The sequence below is a fragment of the Jaculus jaculus genome, chromosome 12, assembly GCF_020740685.1.
Source record: "Jaculus jaculus isolate mJacJac1 chromosome 12, mJacJac1.mat.Y.cur, whole genome shotgun sequence".
Classification (NCBI taxonomy): domain Eukaryota; kingdom Metazoa; phylum Chordata; class Mammalia; order Rodentia; family Dipodidae; genus Jaculus; species Jaculus jaculus.
Window position 1 is genome coordinate 18,269,410 of NC_059113.1, and position 26,111 is coordinate 18,295,520.

The following is a 26,111-nucleotide window of genomic DNA, read 5'->3' on the forward strand; positions in this document are numbered from 1 at the left end:
AGGACATTTCTGACCTGGGTTATAAACACACACTTCCTGATGCTTTGAGAGAGAGAGAGAGACAGGAGTCAAGAAAAATGCCCATACCCTATTGTACTGGCTAGGATGGTGCCCCCAGCTTATACCCCCTCTCCAATACATCCTCACCCTTCTTAGGGAAGAGGGTCTCTGCAGAAGTAAATAGTTAAGACGAAGTCACACTGGAGTGGGGCGGGCTCTAGTCCAGTGACTTGTGTATGCAAAGGAGAAATAAACAGATATAAAGACACAGCCCCCAAAGCCATCGGACAATCGGCAGAGATTAGAGCGAGGTGTCTGCAAGACAAGGAGCTCTGGATTGCTCCAACCACCAGAAGTTCAGAGGAGGCAGGAAGGATCCTCCTCGGAGCTTCAGAGAGACATGGCCCTGTGGACACCCTGTCTAAAGCTTTCAAGCTCCACAAGTACAGAGAAAAAAACAAAACAACAACAAAAAAAAAAACTTCTATTTTTAGCCACACAGTTTGTGATGCCTTGTTCCAGCCACCCTAAGAAACCAAAACATGTTAGCCCCACAGCAGAGCAGCGATGTCTTGCGCAATCAATATCTGACAAATGAATGAGTGTATGAGATCAGAGAGTGTTAATACACACAAAACAACCCGCCCGCCAAGATCGAGATGTACTGATACATTCCAAAAGTTGGCACTGTCCTCAGACCCTAACCAAAGTTGACAGCTGTTTAATAATTTGATGGCACAAGCACAGGGAAAAAGTAATCAACATTTAAAAAATTTTTTTTTCACCAGTTACACAAAGCATTTAAGGAGGGCCAAGGTTTATGGGCATCGTGTTATTTCTTTTTTTTATTTTTTTTGGTTTTTTGAGGTAGGGTCTCACTTTGGCTCAGGCTGACCTGGAATTCACTAAGTAGTCTCAGGGTGGCCTCGAACTCTCGGCGATCCTCCTACCTCTGCCTCCCGAGTGCTGGGATTAAAGGCGTGCGCCACCACGCCCGGCATCGTGTTATTTCTGATCCCAGGTTTTAGACTACAGGACTGAGACATAAAACCTGTGTTATGTAAGATTTGACAGCAGATGAAAGACAGAGATCAGGTATAGAAAGCTATGCCCCACCCCACCTCACCCCACCCCACAGAGAGTCTCCCCTTTGACCTCAGCAAAGGAAACCCCAAGGGTACCTGCATCTCTTTTGATGGGACCTCACCCACACACCTCGCCTCTTTTCATTTTCCTCCACTCTTCTGTCCCTCCCCACCAGGGACTTAAGGCTCCAGAAATTGAGCTGGTCACAAGTACATATCAACAGCCTACTTCACTCCAACAAAGGTGTGACCCTACCATAGTTTGGATTTGAGGTGTCCCCAAAAGGCTCATAGGTTCAATGCTTAGTCCTCAGTCCACCTCCGCTGGGAGATGGCGAAACCTTTCAGAGGTGGGGCAGGGGGACTCGTTGGAAGAATTTAATCATTGGGAAATGTCCTCAAAAGAGATATTGTGGGGCCGGAGACATGGCTTAGCAGTTAAGAGCTTGCCTGTGAAGCCTAAGAACCCCAGTTGGAGGCTCAATTCCTCAGTACCCACATAAGCCAGATGCACAATGTGGCACATGCATCAGGAGTTTGTTTGCAGAGGCTGGAGGGTCTGATGTGCCCATTCTCTCTCTCTGTGCCTCTCTCTCTCTCTCTCTCTCTGTTGGTCGCTCTCAAATCAATAAAAAGAAACAATTTAAAAAAAGGGAGGGGAGCCAGGCGTGGTGGCACACGCCTTTAATTCCAGCACTTGGGAGGCAGAGGTAGGAGGATTGCCGTGAGTTCGAGGCCACCCTGAGACTTCTTAGTGAATTCCAGGTCAGCCTGGGCTAGAGTGAGACCCTACCTCAAAAAAAAAAAAAAAAAAAAGAGAGAGAGAGGCGGGGTAGGGCAGGGCATAGCTCTCAGTATCTGATGGGGCAAAAAGAATGTCTGAGCCACATGTTGGGTTATGATATGCAGAGACCTTTATCCTATCCATAACTGTGGACTAACTCCACAATGCATGACCCATATACCTCAACAAGGAGGGGCCAAAGGGAGGGGGTAGGTCATGGATGAGCCTAATAATGGTACCAAACTGACTGTATTTGCTGAGTACAAAACTAATTAATGAAAAAAAAATAGTGAAAGTTGAAAAAAAAGAGAGAGAGATTGTATTGTAACCATGTCATCTTCCCTTTTCTCCCTTCCTTTTTTTTTTTTTCTGTATGTCTGTCTCTTTCCCTCTCTCCCTCTCTCCTTCCTGGCTTCCATGATGTGAACAGCTTCGTCTACGATGTGCCCCTTGCCCCCCCCCATGATGGGCTTCTTTGCCATAAACCCCAAAGCACCTGGGCTATCTGTATAGACAGAGACCTCCCAAACTATGGGTCAAAACCACCTTTTTCTCTTCATAAGCTGCTTAGCTCAGGTATCTTTTAAAAATCTATTTACTTATTTTCTTATGAGAGAGAGTGAAAGAGAAAGAGAGAGAGGGAATTGGCACACCAGAGCCTCCAGCCCCTGCAGTCAAGCTCCAGATGCGTGTGCCACCTTGTGCACCTGTGCGACCTTGTGCCCGGGTCACCTTGTGCGTCTGGCTTATGTGGAGAGTCAAACCTGGGTCCTTAGGCTTTGCGGGCAAGTGCCTTAACCACTGAGCCATCTCTCCAGCCCTCAGGTACTTTTGTCACAGTGATGGAGAGTAGACGAACACAGTACCAGGGCATGGATCTTTCCAGAAGAACCCTGACAAAGGGACGTGCACCCTCCCTGGTGGCAGATTCCCTTCTTTATGCAGATGTAGTGAGAAGTTACGGGATTTAGTATCAAAGGGCTTCAGAACCGCGAGGGGCTTGAGGGGCAGGGTCATTCTCAAGAATCTGCACCCCACCTTTCATCATGCCTCATCAGAACGATTTAACTAATTTTAAAAAAGTTTTTATATGTGTGTGTGTGTGTGTGTGCGTGCAGGCCTCTTGCTGCTGCAGAAAACACCAGACACTTGAAACTCTTTCTTTTTTTTTTTTTTTTTTTTTTTTTGGTTTCTCAAGGTAGGGTGTCGCTTTAGTACAGGCTGACCTGGCATTCACTATGTAGTCTCAGGGTGGCCTTGAACCCATGGTGGTCCACCTACCTCTGCCTCCCAAGTGCTGGGATTAGAGGCAAGCCACTATGCCTGGCTTGCTGGGATAGGCCAGAGAGTGGCTGGAACAAGGAAGATTGAGGTCCTGGGACTCTCTCACAGGGGCTTTCCATTTGTGCACCCCACATGGCCCTCAGAGCAGCCCTTCCTCTGCCACCAGGAGATGTCATGTGACCACACAAGGACTGGTGGCGAACCATTCAGAAAAAGCACCAAGGTTGCTCTGGGCACCAGCCTATGGAAAAGGAAACTGTCTCTTCTTCCCTTCCCAGGTCCTGGACCAAGGGGTAAGGTGGCGGACCTGTGTGTGCTGGAATTGAGGAACTGACCCACTCGGAACCAATGATCAGGTCAGCTGAGGAGCCATGGAAGCCAGCAGTACAGTGACCCTCAAACACACGACAGCACCCCCAGGACCACGCCAGCAGCTGACAGGGCAGAGATCTGCGATGGGCGTCTGCTCTCTCTACAATGTGAGAGGACTGTCTCCTTTCCTCCCTTCAAGGCATCTTTCTACCTTTGAGGAAAAGACTGAGCAGGGGCTATCAGCACTGTTCCACAGCCTGGACAGCCAGCGACCCGAGAGGTACAGGGGCAACCCTAGCTGTGGTCCCGAGGGCAACAGAATGGGACAGGCTGGGCCCACCTGCTCACGTTTATGGCGCATCCTCCTCTCGCCTGCAGACAGTCACACGTGGAAGGTGAGAGGACAGAGGGTCACACAACACACTCGAGACTTCTGCCTTTATAGAACAGATATACTGGTGTGTGTGTGTGTGTGTGTGTGTGTGTGTGTGTGTGTGTGTATCCATGAAGATTAACCATTCCCATTAACTAGAAGCTGGAGTCCAATACAGGAACCTGGAATCCAGTCCTCACTCTATTAACCACCCTTATATTGATGCTTGTCGAACCAGACTCCCTTCTCTAACCACTAGATGGTGTTTCCCCTTCCCCCGGGGAGGGGGGGGGGAACAGCTGCCAGAAAGATCTGCTTTGAAAATGTGTTTTCATTAATCAAGAGATGTATTTTCTAGTCCCAGCTGGGCCAGTGGCTTGACTTTTGACACTGGCAAGTCACTTCCCCTCCGGCCTTTACAGTTCTCAGCTGTGACACAAGGATCACAGTGGATGATTTCAGGCATCTATTCCCACTCCAAAGTGTTGTGGAGAACTTGTATTCTAGGCAACTGTTTAGGGCTGGGTGGTCCACCTGGAGGCTCGCTGTTCTTCCCTCCCTCTTTCCCTTTATCCCTCCCTCTCTCCTTCCTTCCTTCCCTCCTTTGGCATGTCTTCCCTCTCTGATTACACCTTTCTGCCTCCTGGCATGTCTCCTCTCCCTCTCTCTCTCTTTTCCCTCTCTTCTGGCATGCCTCCCCTCTGTGATTACCGTTTCCCCTCTTGGGATATCTCCCATCTCTGATAATCTAAGTTCTCTGTGCCTTTGAAACCCACATTTTGACAGACCTGACCCATGTGGAGGTTCATGAGGACAAGCTGGAGTCAAAATTCACGGAACTCGGCAGAACACAGCGAGAGAATGAGAACCATTCGTGTCCAGCTCAGGAATAATGTAAATATGCTCATACTTGAAATATATACACAGTTGAATATTGGTGGATTCTGAGCCAGAAAAGAGCAGACGGTAAGAGTGTGTGTGTGTGTGTGTGTGTGTGTGTGTGTGTGTGTGTGTGTGCGTGAGTGTGCATGCATGTATGTGTCTGCCTGTGTGTGCACATGTGCTATACATGCACGTGTCTGCATATGTATGTGTGTGTGCAGGCACGTATAGACATGTATGTGAGTGTGTTGCAAGAGAAGAGGAGTGGAAAGAACAAGGCCAGGAAGGTTACTCCGGACAGCACTGGGGAAACACACGGACACTGAGGTGCTCATACAGCCCATGTCCAACGCCAACTGAGAGACTTGTCAGAGTTGAGTGGCCAATTACATGTAAACACACCTAATGGAAATATCTTTTTTCCTCTTTTTTTTCACCCCCGAGGTAGGTTCTCACTCTGGTCCAGGCTGATCTGGAATTAACTATGGAGTCTCAGGGTGGCCTCAAACTCATGGCAATCCTCCTACCTCTGTCTCCCGAGTACTGGGATTAAAGGCGTGCACCACCATGTCCTGAGGACATCTCTCTCTCTCTCTCTCTTTTGCACGTGTATGTGTGTGGTGTGCATGTGTGTGGGTACACATGTGCATGCAAATGTGTGGAGGCCAGAGACTGATGACATCGAGGGTCTTCCTCAATGGCTCTCCCTCCTCTTTTTTTTTTGATACAGGATCTCTTATTGAACCTAGAGCTCACCAATTTGGCTAAGCTATCTGTCCAGCATTGGTGTAGGTACTGGGGACCCGAACTCGGGTCTTTATGCTTATGCAATAAGTGCTTTACCCACTGGGCCATCTCCTCGGCTTCTGGAAGTCTTTAACTTTTTAAAAAATTATTTGTTTGCAAGAAGGAGAGAAAGAGAGAGAGAGAGAGACAGAGGACGAGAATGGGCAAACCAGGGCCTCTTGTCATTGCAAACAAACACCAGATACATGTGCCACTTTGTGCATCTGGCTTTACGTGGGAACTGGGGCAATCGAACCTGAGGCATCAGGCTTTTCAAGCAAGAACCTTTACTGCCGAGGCATTTCTCCAGCCCCCTGGAAGTCTTTTTCATGTGGCAATCACGTGCTTCACAGCAGTGAGAGAGGGAGGTGGGAAAGGGAGAGGATGCTAGTCCAAGGGTGACACTGAGAGCTGGGCCAGCGGTGGTGGGCTGTGAATAGCTGGGTATCCCAGAGCTTTTCCTCTGAATGTTGTTTCCTCTCCCTACTCATTGAGATTACCACGGTGGTGGCCATTAGATGGAGCCTTTGACACATAATTAGGCCTTGAGGGTGGAGCCCTCCTGAACAGGACTAATGGCCTGTGGTCCCCAAAAGCTACCTTGCTCCTTCCACCATATGAGCTCACAGGGAGAAGGTACCATTATTGCCTACAGCTGGGAAGGGAGATGTCCGTGACAATAGCCTGAGTTGGGACAGATCAATCCAAATTTAGACCTTGGCTTTTCCACTTGCCCAGTGAACAAGCAACAGCAGGCATGCAATTCAGTCTCTCTACCTACAGAGTGGAGACAACAGTACGTTTCTGCAGGATGTGAAGGTTAGAGGGCTTTATTATCTACCTGGAGAATGAATGTCTATGAATGTCTGGCTCCTTGTCAGATATAATTCAGTGTAGTGACTTAATAGTGTGAGCAGACTTCTACGGGCACAGGGAAAGATAACTAAGGGTGGGGAAAGGTTAAAAAAAAAAAAAAACACCAAGAGTATGGGAAGAAGAAATTTTACCTCCTACCTTCCTTTGCCTCTTGAGATGGGAAAACCAAGGTGATCGGGACCAGTTAGGCTGGACAGGGGTAGCCCAGTATTCACTGGATCCCAGTGGTGTGTCTGCATTATTATACTGACACAGAGACACCCGTGGACAGCAGAATGAGAACTGGCATAGGGATTAAAAGTTCCAGTCTGAAGCCGGGCGTGGTGGCGTATGCCTTTAATCCCAGCGCTCAAGAGGCTGAGGTAGGAGGATTGCTGTGAGTTCGAGGCCAGCATGAGACTACAGAGTGAATTCTGGGTCAGCCTGGACTAGAGCAAGACCCTACTTCACAAAAGCCAATAAATAAATAAATAAACAAACAAACAAACAGACAAACAAATAAAAAGTCTCAGCCTGGCATTCACTGGCATGCTTACAAGTAGTGGATTTTACGGGATGCAGGTTACGCCTTGCTCACGTTGTTGAAAGCAGAAAGTGCCTCATTATCAGCCACATGACCTCGAGTAATCAGATCCTTCTCTCTGAGCCTCAGTTTGTTCTTCCCAAACCTTCCCCTCCTCCATAGTGATGCCCCCCTCAAGACAAGTTTGCTTTAACACATGAGAATGCTCACAGAAGTGCTCTGGTAGCAGAAATGACTATTCCCACGCAGGCGCGCCTGGGATGGCTGTTTCTCACCGGGGTCGTGGCGGACCCTGCTTGGGGAGGGAGGGCTGGAGAGATATCCTCTGGCCTGCAGACAGTCCTGTCTGTGCCCCTGCATGAGAGTGGAAGGCAAGCGGGACCCGAGGGCGCCCCAGCAGCAGCACTGGCCTCCACAAAGGCCCAGATCCCAATCTGGCTCCACCCCGCCTCACCCTGCAAAGCTGGCTCTTGGTGCACACAGCAATGCACCGGGGACAGCGCCACTGCCTCAGAGGTGCTGTTTCTGAGGGATGCCGCCTGACGGCCCACACGTGGCAGGTGTGCTAATGACGTCACCAATGCCGACTCTCTGGCGAAAGGAGGGGTTCCTGAACTCAGCAGCCCTGATAGCGAGGGGCCAATTTACCAAAAGAGAGGGGTGGTGGGTCTCTGGGCAGTAACAAGAGCAGTGGGGACCTGGATGTTTTTGCCATTTCATCCATTCATTCACAACAGAGTGTCCTTACGTAGCCCAGGCTGGCCTTGAACCAGTAACTCTCCCACCTCTTTTCTCTCCAGTGTTGCGTGGCTTGCGCCACCACATGTATTTGAAAAAATGAAATGAATTGGTAAGTGAAATGTATTCTACCTGGAAGAGTACATCTTCCTAACAGCCTTGAAGGTCAGGTTCAACACCAGGATTCTTCACTGATGCTAGATGTGGGCAATTGGAAGACCCCTTGGTCCTTCTACCTGAGCCTACGGTAGGACCTCCTGCTTCAGCCCCAAGCTCTTGGAGGTCCTAGTAGAGACACCAGGTTCTGATGACCCTTTCCCACCAGCTGCCTTGACCACCCTCCTGCTAGGAACATGGTTGCTGAGTCTCTTCTTTGCCCTAGGGAGGCTTCCCCAGGGGAGAGACCTGGGCAGGCACTGTAAGTGGGCGTAGGTCATTTGGGCAGAGAACTCTAGAGCCTTATGAAAAGATGCCCACGAGTGGTGTGGATCTGGCCTGACACTCAGGGATGGGTCCTTGGGGCAGGCTGTATGGGAGGGAAGGAGGGGGCCCTGAGCAGAAAGGCAGGGGAGAAGGCCTTATGGGCTAGGCTGGAGCACTCGGGTACCTTTGGCAAGGGAGATGTTCCTCAGGGCGATGGAGTGCTCCCAGTCCTTGAGGCGCAGGTCCTCGGTCACCACGGTGAGTGTGGCCAGCTCTTGCTTGAGCTGCAGCTCCATGGCCATGTGCACCAGCCTCATGCGGCGCGTGTCCTCGGTGGCATTGCTCACCAGCACCTGCAGGTCCTGCAGCCGCGTCCAGTGGAGGGCCACGTCATAGGACAGGCTGTGGTTGAGGCCACGCAGCGCGCCACCCACGTCAGCCAGCTCCTCGCCCAGGACGCCCACCCGGCGCGCCAGCCCGTCCAGCAGGCCGGCGTGGCGCGTCAGCAGCAGCTGGCTGCGGTTGCTCTCCACCTGCAGCTGGTAGAGCTCCAGCTGCGCCGTGTCGCTCTGCTGGCCCGTGCGGTCGCGCAGCAGGGCCACCGCCTGCTCGGTCTGTGCCACCTGCGTGTTCAGCCCCCACAGTGCCCCCTCTAGCCGCTGGACCAGGCCCGCCAGTGCCAGCAGGGAGTCCGACTGGTTCTGCAGGGCATCCTGGACCTTCCACACCTGCTCGGTCAGGTCCACCTGCAGCGGAGCCCGCAGCAGCCGGAGCTGTAAGTCCCGGAAGCTCTCATTCAGCCGGTTCACGTTCCGAGTCAGAGCCTTTAGGTCGTCCGGGGAACTGCGCGGCCTGGACACTGTTGGAGGAAGCGAGAGGTGAGTGGGCCTGGGCGAGGCTGTCCAGGAAACAGCAGGCAAATCTGTGATAAGCGGTGGGTGCTCGCTAAACGGTGAGTGACAAGCAGAGAGGGTAAGGCCATTGACCTCCAAACTGTCTGCACTGTAGAATCACTTTTCAAAAAAAAAAAAACAAACTGATTGTGGGCTGGAAAGATGGCTTAGCAGTTAAGGCACTTGCCTGCCAAGCCTAAGGACCCATGTTCAACTTTCCAGGTCCCACATAAGCCAGACATACAAGGTGATGCAAGCGTGTAATGCTGCACATGAGCTCAAGGTGGTACACACATCTGTAGTTCAATTACAGCGGCTGGAGGCCTTGGTGTGCCAGTTCTCTCTCCCTCCCTCCCTCTCTCTCTCTCTCTCTCTCTCACACACACACACACATAAAAAAAGGTCAGGGCTGGAGAGATGGCCCAGTGGTTAAGGCACTTGCCTGCAAAGCCTAAAGACCCACATTTGATATTCCAGATCCCACGTAAGCCAGATGCACAAACGTGAGGTAAGTGCAAGGTCGCACATGCCCACTAGGTGGCGCAAGCATCTGGAGTTCTATTGCAGTGGCAACCCCCCTCCCCACCCTATGAGAAAAAAAGGCCACCCTGAAGCTGGGTGTGGTGGCCCACTCCTTTAATCTCAGCACTCAAGAGGCAGAGGTAGGAGGATCGCCATGAGTTCGAGGCTACCCTGAGACTACTGACATTCCAGGTCAGCCTGGGTTAGAGCAAGACCCTACCTTAAAAAACCAAAACAAAAAGCAAACAAAAAAGGCCAGTCTATTGGGCTTGCATCAAAAACAAAACAACAACAACAAAACTGACTGACTTGCTCCTGGATGTGACCTACTCTTTGGATCTCTTAGACATCACACAGTGACTAAAGTACAGGCAAGTTTGTAACCTAGTGTGTGGATGTATCCTTCCTACATTAGGCTGAACCATATGAAACTTAATTTTTGTTTTCTCCCTGCTGAAAAGTTGTTGGATATGGGCCAGATTGGGGTGGTTTATCTTAAGATCTTGGGTCATATGACCCCGTCAACCTCAGGAAGTAGGTGCCAGTAGGTGAAGCAGGGATCTAAATGTGTCCTCTCCTCATTCATCTGTGGGAACCTAATTGCCAAAGTGGTCATGTTAAGAGGTGGGGACTGTTCTTTATGCCTACGTGTGCGTGATATTGCATGCGTGTGTGCCCCTATGTGTGTGCCGTACATGGGTGGGTCCAAGTGTACACATGAATGTGCATGTGTGTTTGTGTGTGTGTGTGTGTGTGTGTGTGTGTGTGTGTAGGCCACAGGCTGACATTGGATGTCTTCCTCAATTGTTCTCCACCTTATTTTATGATGCAGCATCTCTCACTGAACCCAGACAATTTGGCTAAACTCGCTAGTCAGTGAGCGCCCTGTCTGTGCCTTGGGATTGCTGGCCTGCATTGGCATGCCTGGCTTTTATATGGCCGCTGGGGATCGAAATGCAGAACATCATGCTTGTGTCAGGAGTGGTGGTATGAATGTGCAATGTTGTCCATAGCCTCGTGTGTTTGAATGCTTAACCCTCAGCTGGTGGTGCTCTTTCGAAATGTTCTGGAACCCTTGGGAGGTGGAGCCTTGCTGCAGGAAGTGTGTCACTCGGGGCAGGCCTTGGGGTGTTTCAGGCCAGTCTCACTTGCCACTTTTGCTCACTACCTCCTCCGTGCCGACGTGATGCCAATGGTCTGTCCTGCCGTGCTTTCCCCGCCGTGATGAAACTTCCCTTCGAAACTGTGAGCTGAAATAAAACCTTTCCCTCCTCAAGCTTCTTCTACTGGGTATCTTGTCCCAGCAACGAGGAAGTGAACGATACACGCGGCAAGCTCTTTACCCACCAGCCCTGCGGTGGTCAGGTCACGTGACTAGAGCACTCATGCAAGAAATCATGAGCTTGTGAAAGAGGTGCCGGGAGCTTCCTGTCATAGGAGGACACCCAAGAGGTGTCACCTATGAGAAGCAGGCCCTGATCAGGCACCAAATCTCCTCACATCTTGATCTTGGACTCCAGCCCCTAGAACTGCGAGCAATAAATTTTTGCTGTTCATAAATTATCCAGGCTAAGGTATTTTGTGATAGTGGCTTAAACAGGGCTAAACCAGTGCTCCTTTCACAGTGAGACCTACAAGCACAGGGTTAGTGCAGTAAATCTTAACTCAGTGGGATAAGCTAGGCTTATCCAAAGTCTGCCTCGGAGCTGCCTAAAGCAACATTACCCTGGCAAGAAACACAGCCAGGGTCAAGACCACAGTGCTTATTTTATGGTCTTCTAGTTCAAGAGCCCATCACCTCCCGCTGCAGTAAGGGCTCCTCTGGGACAGGGGAAAGTGCTTTCAGATCTATACCCTTTCTACTCTGCCTCTTCCCAGCTTCTTTAGATTCCCTATTTTCCTCCTCAACAAACAAGGGCCTCCCCCATCCTTTCCTCCTGGAGAGCTCCTTTTCTTTCTAAGACGAGGCGACCTTTATCAGAAGCTCTAGCATCCGGGTGTCTCCTGGGAGTTAATGGAATGCACTGCAACCTCGGGTGCCTGGATGTCTAGGGACACTTGCTCTCCTACTCTGCTCCCCTAAAAGGACATGGAAACCACCAGCTGGGGTGCAATATGGAAGAAGTGGGAGAAGATAAGATTCACAGAGAACTCTGCTCAGCAATCTCAAAATCCAGAGAACCGGAGAGTTAAGTACAAAGCTTGATCAGACACAGATAAATATTGGACAGACTACATCCTCTTCCACAGCCCATATTGGGAGGAGGAAAATGGGCTGTGAGGATTCCCTGGCTTTTGGACTCTTCCAGCGGATGACTTCGGAAGCGCACGACAGCTGTGGTGCCACCCTGGAGGACAGAAGTCACTTCAGATTAGGTTCAGAGGGGCGTAGGGCCAGATGGGACTTTGGAGCCCTCTGCCTCAACAACTCCCCAGTGCTTTGACCCCAGGTCACACTGCCAAACGGGTCACTCAGCCTCCCCATTCGCAGTTAATTTGGACTATTGGAACATTTTACGTTTAGTTAAGATTTGACCCCTGGAGTTTCCTTCCACTGATCCTCCTGCCCTTTGGTGGAGCACAGAACTAGCAAATGTTACTCCCCACTGCACTCCCCGCCCCCCCCCCACCGCAAGGTAACCTTTTAGGTTTTTTGTTGTTTTTTTTTTTTTGAGGTAGGGTCTCACTCTAGCCCAGGCTGACCTTGAACACGTAGCGATCCTCCTACCTCTGGCTGCCGAGTGCTGGGATTAAAGGCATGTGCCACCGCTCCCAGCTAACCCTTTAGGTTTTTAGAGTCCAGAATGGTAACCATGACACAATGGGAACAGCACCCCCTTTAGGTTCCCAAAGAAACTTAATCAGCTGGATCTTTGCTGCTTACAATTTTCCGGTCCCTCATCTGCTTTCTCTAGGTTTTTGAAAAAATATTTAATTAAATTTATTAATTTAAGAGAGAGAGAGAGAGAGAGAGAGATTGAGAGAATGGGTATGCCAGGACCTTTAGCCCTGCAAATGAACTCCAGACACATGCGCCACCTTGAACATCTGGCTTACATGGGTCCTGGGGAGTCGAACCTGGGTCCTTTGGCTTTGTAGGCAAGTGCCTTAACTGCTAAGCCATCGCTCCAGCCCTGCTTTCTCTCGGTTTAGCCTCCATCCTGGCTGCCCTCTTGGGTACTTGTTCTACTTTGTCACCTTCCTCCTTAAAGGGTGAGGACAGGTGGCTTTCCAAGGCGTGGGCAGGCCTCGCGGAGCATGGTAGAAGGATAAACTACTCTGTTCTGGGCACGTGACTTAGAGAGAGATGGCCCAAGTCAGGCTGGCTCAGTCCCTTTAGGGCTTGTGAAGCTCAGCCACTGGGTGAGATCTTAAGTCTCTGATGAACTAGATGCTGTCCCCATTCTACAGATGAAGCTACTGAAGCCAGGCGGGTGGAAGTGACTGCCTATGACATGTCTCCTGACTCTTGCTCCCCTCTGGAAGCTGAACTGGAGTTGTCAGTACTAGGACAGCTGCCAGGGAAAATGACTTCATGATCACCCACAGCGATGTCACAGGCCAGTGTATCACTGAAGCGAAACCAGTGTGTCTAAAGCATGGCCCACCCACACGGGGTGATGAGGTGCTGAGGCAAGGCAGAAAGCCCACCCGTTAGTCTATGCTCAGGATGCCCCCTGAACTCAGGCATGTTGTAGGTCATCAGCAGTAGGAAGGACACCCTGAGGTATGAGGATCATGGTTCTAACACTGTGATTGGGAGTGACTGGAAGCAATGGTATCAGCTTCTTGGTTGAAGCCACGGGAGTGGCTTAAGATCGCATTTGCCCAGAGGCCAGGCCATGATGTAGGCACTGTCTTCCCCTCCCACTCTCTCCCAGTCTCACTGGTCCTCTGCGCCCCTGGAGGCCTCAGGACTTGCTCACCAGTCACTCCCCAGCACCTGCCAGCTCTAGGCCCTTTTCTCTGTGCAGGAACCAGGGCTGAGACGGTCCATATGGGGACAGCTGCCAATTATCCCTCCCTTCCCAGAGAGCCCATGTGGGTCCTTGATTGTTCATTGCACAACCTACCCAAATAAAAGAAAGAAATTCCTTCCCAAGCCCATACACTCTGCCAAAGCCCAGTGATTTACTTTTCATGTTTGCTTTCTCTAACTTTATCTGTTTGCATACCCAGGCTTTACAATGTCATATTGTAAAATATTTTTATTTATGAGAGGGAGAGAGGGCAAGCATGTCATGGCCTCGTGCCATTGCAAACAAACCCCAGATGCATGTGTCGCTTTGTGCATCTGGCTTTATGAAGATAATGGGAACCGAACACAGGCCAACTAGCTTTGCAAGCAAGCACCTTTAACCACCAAGCCCTCTTCCTAGACCCAATGTCATTTTTTTTTTGGGGGGGGAAGGGGCATGGATTATTCTAGCCAATATTATTATAATGATTTTCTTATCTTTTTTTTTTTTTTTTGACGTAGGGTCTCACTCTAGCTCAGGCTGACCTGGAATTCACTATGTAGTCTCAGGTGGCCTTGAACTCATGATGATGCTCCTACCTCTGCCTCCCGAGTACTGGGATTAAAAGCATGGGCCACCACGCCCAGCTATTATAACTATTTCACAAGCATTTAATCATCCTTCTCCACGTCTTTTGTGATTATAATTTGGTGATCTCAAAGCATTCTGCAAGACTCTTTACCCATTTATTTTCTGTGGATTTTTTTTTTTCTCAGTCATGGTAAATAAATGCAGAAAAGTTTCTCTTCCTTTTAATTTTTTTTTCAAGTTTTCCCTAGCACTAAATTCCCAGAAATTGGATTAGTGGGTCAAAAGGTATGGACATTTTTATGACTCTTAAAGTCCCAGCCATACACAATAGCTAGGAACTGGAATCGACCCAAATGCCTATATAATAAAACTTGCAGGTAAGTGGATGGAGTTGGGGGAAAAAAAATCCCTCTAAGCGAGGCCGGGCAAGCACAGAAAGACGAATGCCACGTGTGCTCTCTCATCTGTGGCTCCTAACTGGGAGGAATTAGAGATGAATGCCACCAGCAGTCAGCACCAGGAATAAGGGCATAAAACTAGAATGAGACCAGCAGGGAGGGAGGAGAGGGGGAGTTACCTGACAAATTAGGGGAGGGTAGAATATTTTTTTTTAAATATTTTTTGTTCATTTTTTATTTATTTATTTGAGAGCGACAGACACAGAGAGAAAGACAGATAGAGGGAGAGGGAGAGAATGGGCGCGCCAGGGCTTCCAGCCTCTGCAAACGAACTCCAGACGCGTGTGCCCCCTTGTGCCTCTGGCTAACGTGGGACCTGGGGAACCGAGCCTTGAACCGGGGTCCTTAGGCTTCACAGGCAAGCGCTTAACCGCTAAGCCATCTCTCCAGCCCGGGAGGGTAGAATATTGAGGGTTCAGGGTTTTGGAGGGACAGGGGGTAGGAGGTGTGGGGAGGAAATCACACAAAAGTTAAGACATGAATCCACTCCATAGAAATCCTAATTCTGACTAGCATCCTACAAGAAATAGCCACCAACAAGGGTGGGAAAAGCTTAACCTTCTTAAAACCATGGGCCCTGGCTGGTAATGCCCAGAATTAGGTTGCCTCCCCCCACCTCCCACAGTGAGCTGTTGTGCAGAGAGACCCCTAAGGTGCCCAAAACAACCTAAGCCATTGGAAAAACACTTTATTACCTGCCAGAATTAAAAGTCAAGACCCTATTGCTGAAGACACCATAGGCCATGGTCACAGGACATCGAAATGCCACGCTGGGACCACAAGAGAAACTAGCTCCCTCTGGCTAGGCCTCATGGTGCTGGAAAGCACTCTGGGAGCTGCAGGAAGAAAATGGTCACCAACAACATGAATAAGCAGGGGACCCAACAGACTAAGAAGTCAAGTAGCCAGACAAGAAGTACACACTTGTGCAATAGTGGCACATGGCCTCTGTGGGTAACCAACTGTTCTTTGATTAAACATGAGGTCCACACAGTAGGGGAGAACTCATATGTGGTACTGGAAATCAAGTCAGATTCCCCATAGTCAGGAGACCCATAGATTTCCAAAAGAAGCCCCCCCCACACCCACTGCTCTGTGGAGAGGAAGAGTGGGCTTGCATTCCCCAAAATCACTCAAATAACTTTGTATATTCCCTTTAACCCAAGTAGCTCTCACTCTTTTGTTTGTTTGTTTTTGCTTTTCGAGGTAGGGTCTCACTCTAATCCAGGCTGACCTGGAATTCACTATGTAGTCTCAGGGTGACCTAGAACTCATGGCGATCCTTCTACCTCTACCTCCTGAGTGCTGGGATTAAAGGCATGCGCCACCACGCCCAGACACTCTCACTCTTTATTGGATAATCTGCTTGATTGTACAGAACGCAAAGGAAACAGAGGAGAGCCACAGTCTATCAATAAGACAAGAAGATAACCAACTGCCCACCATGAGACCTGCCACCCCGACCACCTCTGCCAGCACCATGAATGCTGCTGCTACTGCTCACCTGACAACCAGCTCCAGGGTAGTGGTGGCAGACATGGTGACCAAGCACAGCCTGAAATCCAGAGGCTCCAAAGAACTCAACACTAAATCAGACTGCCAACAGACCTGCTGCGGCTCAGGAAACATTGCAGAGGAGGGGACGGAAAGATTGTAAGACCCACAAAATAGGTGGGAATACCCCAAGACACAGTCCCCCCCATCCCATTGGGACTGACTGAGGCCCTCGTGACCCCCTAGTAAATGCCATAGCCCCACAGAGGAGGACCCCTGGAAAATAGGATCAGGGAAGAGGGCATAAAAAGAATATAATCTGTGTGCGTGTGTGTGCCAGCCATAGAGAGTGTGATAGCTCACATCTATAAACCCAACACTTGGAAGGTTGAGGAAGGAAGGTTTTCATGAGCTCCAGGTCAGCCTGGGCTGCATAGTGGCATCCTGTCCCAAAAAAAAGAAAAAATAAAAAAAATTTAAAAAGCAAACAAAAAAAAAATCCAGCTTCATCTAAATTATGCAAATTTACATTTATAATATAGTTTTTTTTTAAAGTGTGTTGATTTCAATGCACCCATACTTAATTGACTATTACAGTCTCCTTTTTCTTTATTTTTTTTTTTTTGCCAGGAGAGAAAGATGAAGGCAGGGCCTCCCGCCACTGCAAATGAACTCCAGGTGCGTGTGCCACTTTGTTCATCTGGCTTTATGCGGGAACTGGGGAACCAAATTCAGGTCGTTAGGCTTTGCAGGCAAGTGCCTTAGCTGCTGAGCCCTCTCTCCAGCCCGTTAGTCTCCTTAATGCTTATTTCATGTTTTCTTTTTTTTAGACAGAACATCCTGTCCCTGAACTTGATGACTACACTGCCTCCACCTCCTGAGTGTTGGTATTGCAGGGATGCACGTCCACCCCCGACCCAGGTCCTGCTATGCTGGAAACTGAACGCAAGGCTTGGTCCATCTAGTCAAACACTCGCCTGGCTGAGCTACAACTTCAGCCTCTACTGTCCCATCGCTGGTAAAAAGTTGTACCTTGGCATAAGCCCAGGTTGAAATTCTACTTCAGAAATGGCCTTTTCAGTGTGATATGTTCACTCATCAGGATGCTCTCTGTAGCTTAGATACCTAGATTAATCAGCTCATTGTTGGGGAAGTTCATGTCCTTTGCTTCAGCTCTCCCCATGCTGGCTATGCCTAGGGCAACCTCTTTCCTTAGGGACCATATTCATATACTCCACAATGAGTTTATCTCCTTCCAACAGTCACCGGGTGTTCTCTGCTCACACCCCATCCCCTCCCCCTTTAATTCCTTCCAGATGGTTGTTGTCCTCAGCAGGGAACAATTCTTATTGCAGTGTGACTCTCTTAATTCGTGTTTACGCAAACAGTTCGTTTATCTCTCTTCCTGGCATATCTCCTTTTAATGTGTTTTAATTATTTTTTTTGACTTTTATACTTTCACCAGTGGGAAAATAAATCATAGAATAACAATAACAGCTGACATTTCTGAATACTCCTTCATGCCAAGTACTGGTCTAAGTGCCTTCCACATTAACACAACCAGTCTCCAAAAACCCTGAGACATACTCATTAGCCAACAGTGATCATTGATTGGCTCTTGCTCCAAATGAGGAAACGGGCACATGAAAGGTAAGTCACTCACAATGTCACAGGGCCAGGAGACAGGGAAGGCTGACTTTGGGTTCTCTTGAGTCCCCAACTTGAATGACTTTGGCCCCCACTGAAAATGGTGAAAGGTAGAGACCAACTTTGTACTAAATTTTGAAGAAGCTGGATGTGGTGTGTCATGATTAAAATTCCAGCCCTTGGGAGGCAAAGGCAGGAGGATTGCTGCAAGTTAAGAGGCCACGGTGAGATCTTGCCTGAAGAAACAAAATAGGGTTGGAGAGATGGCTCAGTGGCTAAGACACTTGCCTGAGAAGTCTAAAGTCCCAGGTTTGATTCCCCAGAGCCCACGTAAGCCAGACACACAAGGTCACACACGCACATAAGGTCATGCATGCACACAAGGTGGCACATGTGTCTGGAGTTTGATTGCAGTGGTCAAGACCCTGGCACACCAATTCTCTCTCTCTCTCACACACACACATACACACACACTAAAAAAAAAGAACATAGAACATAAAAAATGAAGTTTTCAAGGACTGAGCTCCCCTTTGTAAACCCAGGCTGGGTTTGAATGCTTCATAGGAATCATAGAGATTTAATTTTAGATTCTGACTCAGCATTGGTTGCTGGATCCTGATTCGTGTACTAAGGCATATTTTGTGATAACATGATTAGTGCGTGAGCATCCATCTCAGACGGCGGCAGGGCCAGTGGCTTGAGCACATGACAGACTTGTGCAACCTTCCCATTGCCTCTCATCACCTTCCATCCACACTCAGTCCTGTCTGCTCCTTGTTCACAGTTGCCCTGCTTACAAAAGGACAACTGGGCTGGAAGGTTCTGCATACCAAGTCAGGGGCCCGCGGGCCAAGTCAGGGTGTTGTAGATGCGGCATGGCTGCCAGACAGCTATTTCACCTCACACATCAGAAATGCGTACAAGGCGTGTGTGCGCGCACGCGTGCATGTGTAAGGAGGTTTTGCATTGCATTTGATGTTTAGTGACCTGAACCTTGGGCATTCGTGTTAATAGCCCGCACTTTTGCATAGGAATGCAGTTCCACGCAGTCATTTAATTTTCAGCCTGCCTCTTCTTGGGAGGCAGGGAGAACAAGTGTGGATTCTCTGAAGGACAAGAACCTAGGGACAGGCACCAAGAGACTGTCTAGGGCATAAACCATGAGTGTGCTTGTTCAACCCTCATGCTCGCTCTCTGTCCTCCAAATCTACTGCTAGGATAGTCATGTGCCAGACTGAGGCAGCAGAAGGAAAGGAAATATCATCTTCCCTTTCTTTCTTTTTAAAATTATTGTGTGTGTGTGCACGTGCATATGCACATGTGTTCTTGAGTGTGTGGCACGTGCGTGCCATAGCACATGTGTGGAGGTCAGAGGACAGCGTTCGGGTCGGTCCTCGCCTGTCCACCTCGCTTGAGGCAGTTAGTTTCTCGCTCTGGATTCTCACTCTGCCCTGCCTTGCTGTGCGCCTTGGGAGCGTCTGTCAAATTCTCCTTCGCCACCTCCCATCATGCTGTCAATGCCAGTGTGCCGCCATGACAGGACTGGCTTTTCACATGGGTTCTGGGGATCGAACTCAGGTACTCCAGCTTGAGTGGCAAGCGTTTTATCTACTGAGCCATTGCCGCAGCCCCTGATTATATTTTATATCTTTCTTTAAATGTTTTATTTTTATTTATTTATTTGAGAGGAAGAGGGAGAGAGAGAGAAAGAAAGGGCAGGCCAGGGCTTCCAGCCATGGCAAATGAACTCCAGACACATGCCCCACCTTGTGCATCTGGCTTACGTGGGTCCTGGAGAGTCGAGCTGGGATCCTTTGGCTTTGTAGGCAAGCACCTTAACTGCTAAGCCATCTCTCCTGCCCATATTTTATTTTTTAATTAGCAAACAAAGTTTTAGGTATTATTGTGCCATTTTAATTTATTTCTTTTAAAAAACATTTTATTTTTTATTTATTCAAAAGGGACAGAGAAAAAGAGAGAGAGAGAGAGAGAGAGACATAGAGATTGAGAATGAGCACATCAGGGCTTCCAACCACTGCAAACAAACTCCAGATGCATGCGCCACCATGTGCATTTGGCTTATGTGGGTCCTGGAGAATTGAACCTGGGTCCTTTGTCTTCACAGGCAAATGCTTAAACCAGCAAGCCATCTCTCCAGCCCCTGTCATGCCGTTTCAAACCACAATTTGTTTTAGTTGGTTCTCTTCCTCCCACCTCATTTCCCTCCTTCCTTCGCCCCACTTGCATTCTCCTCTCGCCGTTCTGTTTACACATTACACGTGTCCTTTCGCCCCTCCACTGGCCCGTCTTTGTCATCTCTTATTACCCTCCCTTGGCCTCCTTTCTAGATTTTTAGGCTTTACCCACATTTGCCCATGCTTTTATATACACACATGTAAGTATTACAAGCTAGGATCCATATGAGAGAGAACATGTGGTTTAGGGCTTTCTGAGTTTGGGTCACTTCTCTCAATATACTTCTTTCCAGATCCATCCATTTTCCTGCAAATTTCATTTCTCTTTACCACTGGGTGAAATTCTGTTGTGCATATATACCACATTTTCATTACCCACTTATCTATCGATGGACATGTAGGCTGGTTCCATTTCCTTGCTATTGTGAGTAGAGCAGCGATATACGTGGATATGCAAGCGGGAGATGTCATTTATTAAACACCTACTGTATGTCAAACTCACTCCTGGTTTCTTGGGAGAAATTGCTTGCTAAGCCTTCCCAGCAAGCTCCGAAAGTAAGAGCGCTCACCCCCCTTTTCAGGCCAAGTAGCTCAAGCCGGGGGCAAGGCGTGGGTCAGGACTGAGCGCTGGGCTTGGAAGGCCCTGTGGTCACAGCTTTCCTCAGCTTCGCAGAGCCACGTGGGGCGTCACTGCTCTTTCTCTCTAGAAGGGCTCTGGTGGGGAGCACGCTGCCGAATGTCCTACAATCTTACAGCCCCCATCCCACCCCTAGACACAGTTAGTGCCACTGGTTTACAACCAGAGAGAGCCGGGCTAAAGTGACTGAGTTACTAGCTCAAGGCCACCCTGCTAGTAGGAGGTGGCTGGACGCCCCTGTTCCCTCCATGGTCCCTATACAAGGCCTGACTTATCTTCAGGCCAGTGATGCAGAAGGGAGGAAGGAGGTATCGGAACTCACAGAACACCACATTCGGGGTGTGGTGTGGGAAAGGACAGGCTGCCGTGGTCAGCACCCAGAGATGAGTCTTTCAGATGACCTGCACCCAAACTCTGGATATAGTGACGGTCACAGTGTCCTTCCTGTGCCTGGGACGAAGCACTTGACCAAAAGCAGCTGATGGGAGGAAGGGTTGTTTTTTGTTTTGTTTTTAAGTTCCTGGCTTATAGTCTAGAGGGAAAACTCCATGATGACGGGGGAAAGGATGGCATGAGCAGAGAATGGACAACACCTCCTTGACAATACCAGGTGGACAACAGCAGCAGGAGAGTGAGCCAAATTCTAGCAAAAGGGAGCTGGTTATAACACTCATAAGACCGCCCCCCCCCTTAAAACACACCTCCTCCAGCAAGGCTCCACCTCCCAAACTGCCACCAGCTGGGAACCAAGCACTCCTCACACATGAGTTTATGGGGGACGTCTGACTCAAACCACCTCAGTGACTGACTGGAAGACTCCTCTAAGCAGAGCACAGTGTGAATTCAGGGTGTGTGACACAGTCTCTCTAACGAGGTGCGGTCTGAAAGTGATGCCCGCTTCAACTCTGGTCCTTCTGGCCCCAAGATTCAGGACAGAGCCAGGAGTGCTTTCCTGGCATGTGACCAGAGCCTAAGGGTGGGATTTGAGGTGTCCTAGACTCTCTGCTGCAATTGGAAATCAATTTGCCTTCCCATTTGTGTTTTCCCAATGCAGTTCTATGGGAAGATAGGGCATTAGTTACAGGACCCCATGGCCCACTGCCTCTTTGCCCTCAGGATGGGGTCTTAGCCTCCCAGAGCCACCTGCTCTCTCCCCTCTGCTCACAGAGGAGACCACTGGGGTTAGGCAACGGTACACGTGAGGCGTCATAGAGACCAGGTGATTATGAGGGTCGGCACTGCCCCCAGGTATCCTCATCCCCAAGGAGCACCCCACTTGCTGTACACTGGGCCCTGTAAATGAAGAAGCTGGGCCTGAAGCAGGCTCACCACGGTTCCTCTGAGGTCTGGATGGTGGGGCTGACTGAGCCACCCCCACGGGGCTGTGGGAATCAGTGCTCCATGGCCCAGGGAAGACCGCGGACTGAGTGGCTCACACTGGTGGCCAGAAGTCCAAGGTCAAGGTGTTAACAATGCAGCGTTCTTCCAAGTCACCTCACTTGGTTTACAGGGTATCTTGTACCTGTTCTGGTGTCTCCATTTCTTTTTCAAAATTTTTTATTTATTTTTAATTATTTATTTATTTGAGAGGGACAGATGCAGAGAGAGAGAGAGAGAGAATGGGCGTGCCAGGGCCTCCAGCCACTGCAAATGAACTCTAGATGTGTGCGCCCCTTGTGCATCTGGCTAACGTGGGTCCTGGGGAATCGAGCCTCGAGCTGGGGTCCTTAGGCTTCACAGGCAAGCGCTTAACCACTACGCCATCTCTCTAGCCTCTCCACTTCTTTTAAGACACTCAGACTACAGCCTGACCTTACAATTTCATTTCACCCCAAGTCCCTCCTGTCACCAAATACAGTCACACAGGGATTAGGGCTTCAACATTTGAATTGATGGGGGGAGGGGCCGGCTGCAGAGCCTCTTACAATCTATAATGGAAGTATAAAATTATGAGAAGCCATTTGGCCTAGGTTTTGTGTTTTTTTTTTTCTAAAGAGTTATAAAAATTTGCACACCATTTGACCTACTAGTACAGCTTCTGGGAATTCATTGTTAGGAAAAAGTTCAAAAGATGGAAAAGGTTTATTTACCATGTTAGAAAAGGAGACTCAGCAGGGGAAACTGGACAGATTACAGTGTGTCCCTGAGACATTGTGAAATAGGTCTTTGGTCTTTCTCCTCCCTGGCACACAACTGCAGAAGTCCTGAGATTCTCCACCGTGATAGCGGTCTTGGGGAGGAGGGTGTGGACTTGGGGAGGAATTTGTTCTTCTTTCATTTGGATTGGTTGTACAATGAACAATCAAGGACCCATGTGGACCATCTGGGCAGGGGAGCTGACTGTCACTTACGCTTGTATGGACAGTCTTAACCCTGTTTCCTGGGCATAGAGAGGAGCCTAGAGCTGGGGGATGCTGGGGAGTGACTGATGTTGGGCAGATCCAGGGCTTCCAGGGGCCTAGAGGGCCAGAGGCACAGGGAGCAGCGAGGAGTGGTTTGCCTCATGTCCCGGACCCTAGTGGCCTTTAAGCCACTTCTGTGACTTCAACCAAGGAGCTAGCTAGCATCATTTGTCTGCCACTCCCAGTCACAATGTTAGAACCAGGATGCCCACACCTCAAGGTGTGTCCTTCTTACCTCTGATGAGCGGTGGTACATATGAGCTCGGGGAGTGTCCTGAGCAGAGGCATATGGGTAAGCTTTCTGGTCTGCATCTACCCTGTCTTAGCTCCTTACCCAGTGTGGATGGACGGTGGGTAGTCACATTGGTTTCACCTTCAGAAAACCACTGGCCTACGACACCTCTTCAGCAGACAGTCCTGAGTACTCTCGGCTATGGCTGGTTATGGAGTCATTTTCCCTGGCAGCTGTCCTTATACTAGGTCGCCTTCCAGAAGGGAGTAGTGGATGGACTCCATGTCACAGGCAGGTCACATCCACCCTCTTGGCTTCAGTTCTTTCATCTGTAGCATGAAGGAAATACCCAGTTCACCAGAGACTGAGATACCGCCCGATGGCTAAATTCTGCAAAGCCCTTATGGGGCTGACCAGGCTTGGGCCATGTTACCAGAAGCCTCATCACCGGAGTCCATCCTTCCACCATGCTCTGCCCCACCTGCTTACACTTTCGAAGGTCATCTTTGATCCAGCAGCATTCCTCTTTTTTTTTGAGGTAGGGTCTCACTCTAGCCCAGGCTGACCTGGAATTCATTCTGTAGTCTCAAGGTGGCCTTGAACTCATGGCAATCCTCCTACCTCTGCCTCCCGAGTGCTGGGATGAAAGACATGTGCCACCATGCCCAGCTTCACCAGCACTCTTTCTATTTTTCTCTTTTATTTTAAGAGAGAGGGGGGGCGGAATTGGTGTGGCAGGGCCTCAGCCGCTGCAATCGAACTCCAGATGCTTGCGCCACCCAGTGGGCACATGTGACCTTGCGCTTGACTCACTTTTGTGCATCTGGATTTCGTGGGACCTGGAGAGCCCAACATGGGTCCTCAGGCTTTGCAGGCAAGCACCCCAGCCGCTAAGCTACCTCTCCAGTCCCCAGCAGCACTCTTAAGGGGGTGTTGACAAATGACAGCAGACATAGATGAGTTTCCAGCAAACTTCTAGGAAACTAGTGTGGGAATGGGAGGCCTTGATGCTTCCCTGGGCATCAGGAGCAGCAGTGACGGAGAAATCCTCAACAAGGGGCTTACTGAGAGAACAGAGTGACATGTCTGAAGGGGGCTATTTCAAACCTGCAGTCAGTAGACCCCAGGAGGAAAGCAGCAGATAGGTAAGTTTCCATAAAGCCCGTTATTATTATTATTATTATTATTATTATTATTATTGCTCATGCCCTGTTTTGAACTCAGCATGAGGTCAGTATTTATGGGGCCAAGACTGGCCATTCCTTATCCCATGGCCCCAGAAGCCACTGCATGGGAACAGGAGGCGCTTGGAGCTCTCCAGCCACGGTCCAGAGCAGTGGCATGTCCCTTTGCAAAGCACCCATAGAGCCTCTGTCTTTGCACAGGTAGCCCATGCTGTTCAATGCAGCGGCATCCAGATGCCCATCTGGCCAGAACCTCAGGAGCCACTAGCTGCCTCTGTTGCTATGTCACCCTGCCTGCCTGCCTGTGTTGTTGGCCTTTGTCAGCTCCGATTGGTGGGATTCTTCAGTGTTCAACAAAGGTGACCGAGTCTAGCCCCACCAAGTGATCAAAGCATTGAGACATGTCTTCCCCACATTGGGATGGTAGGTTGCCCATGTCTACAACTAGATCTTGTCTCTGGCACATTCGTGAACACAAGCTGTGAATCAGAAGACCCATAGAACACAGGCTGAGGAGTGGCCAGCTGGCGGTCACAGCTGCACACACAAGGACAGCCTGTCAGAGCGTCGGAGGACGACAGCCCCGTCAATGTGGTCGGCACTGTCCTGGGATACTTTGTGTCTTGGCAGAAACGTGGCCTACTGCTGGTGATGGAGGCATACAGAGCCTCTGGTACGTTTCTGCTGATTTCTGAGAAAACAGGATCCAAGATGAATTAAAAACCCAAAGCCTGCTAATGAGGAGATTGGCCCTCATTCCCATTCTGGAGGCTCGAGGCTCTGAAGTCACAGCTAGCCAGGCCAAGCAACCGAGGGTTTTGATGGAGCACACGTGTGTGATAGGAAAGGGACCGATACTATGTGAGTTTGCAAATATTAACTCAAGACTGTTTTGCACCAACACAATGCTTGACACAGCCTTCAGGGGCAACCAGCAAACAATCGTCAAATATGTAAGGGAAGGATTGAAAATGGAGAGTGTCGTGAAACACCAGTGTCCTCATCTCTTCCTGGAACAAGACAGGCTTGGACCAGAAAGCTGTTTTGGCAGGTCCTGGGCTGGGCCTTCTGCTGTCTGCCAGCCTTTTAGTCTAGCCATGGTTACGGCTCCCAAGTCCTGGTTAAGGGCCGCCAACAGCACTGTGCCCCAGCTCTGCCTCCAGGCTCTCGCTTTCTGCACCCAGTGTCTCTGACTTCTCAGAAACACAACAGTCAAGCAACCATGACCTGAACCCCTGGGAGAACCCTGGCTGACGGAGGAGGATAATGTTCTCCTGAGACATAAAGATCGGGTCTCTTGTGACTGGCTCGTCAACTGGGGAGATGGGTGGAGCTCAAGGCCATGTCCTTTCGTGGGCTCTCCTTCCCTCTCCACTCCTCCCTTAGGCTTCTGAAGATCACATCTCATGATCAGCTACCAAGGCCCAGGCTCAGGCTCTGATTCCATAGAAATCCAGGCTGAGACAAGAAGCATTTCTTCCTCCCCTAGCACCAACTGGCCAGCTGTCATTCCCTCTTCCCTTTTGCTCTTGGCTTCTTCACATCCTGACTCAACACCACCACCACCACCCCCCGCCACACACACACATCCTAAGAGACCACAGATAAGTTTCAATGTAGGCTGCATGCATTAAGTCACTGGGTCCCTATATGCGAGGTAGGAACTCACTGCATGGATCTGGCTGGTGGAGAATAGAGAACCCTAAAACACAAGCCCTCCCATTGGTATGGTTTTGGGGAGAAAGCTCCATGAAAACAAAGAATCTATCTGTAACTTTTTTTTCTTGAAATGTTTCTGTTCAATGTTTTTTTTTTTTAATTTTTGTTCATT

General features: G+C 49.6%; 1 protein-coding gene across 3 annotated transcripts in view; it reads right to left on the reverse strand.

Annotated features, from left to right (window-relative positions):
• Nucleotides 1–26,111, reverse strand: part of Scara5 (scavenger receptor class A member 5) — a 147,848-nt gene that overhangs the window by 42,187 nt on the left and 79,550 nt on the right. For all 3 annotated transcript variants that reach the window (XM_045131803.1, XM_045131804.1, XM_004665843.2), the window contains exon 4: nt 8,251–8,925. In XM_045131803.1, coding sequence (XP_044987738.1) covers nt 8,251–8,925 — 675 coding nt within the window. The remainder of the gene's footprint in view (nt 1–8,250; nt 8,926–26,111) is intronic.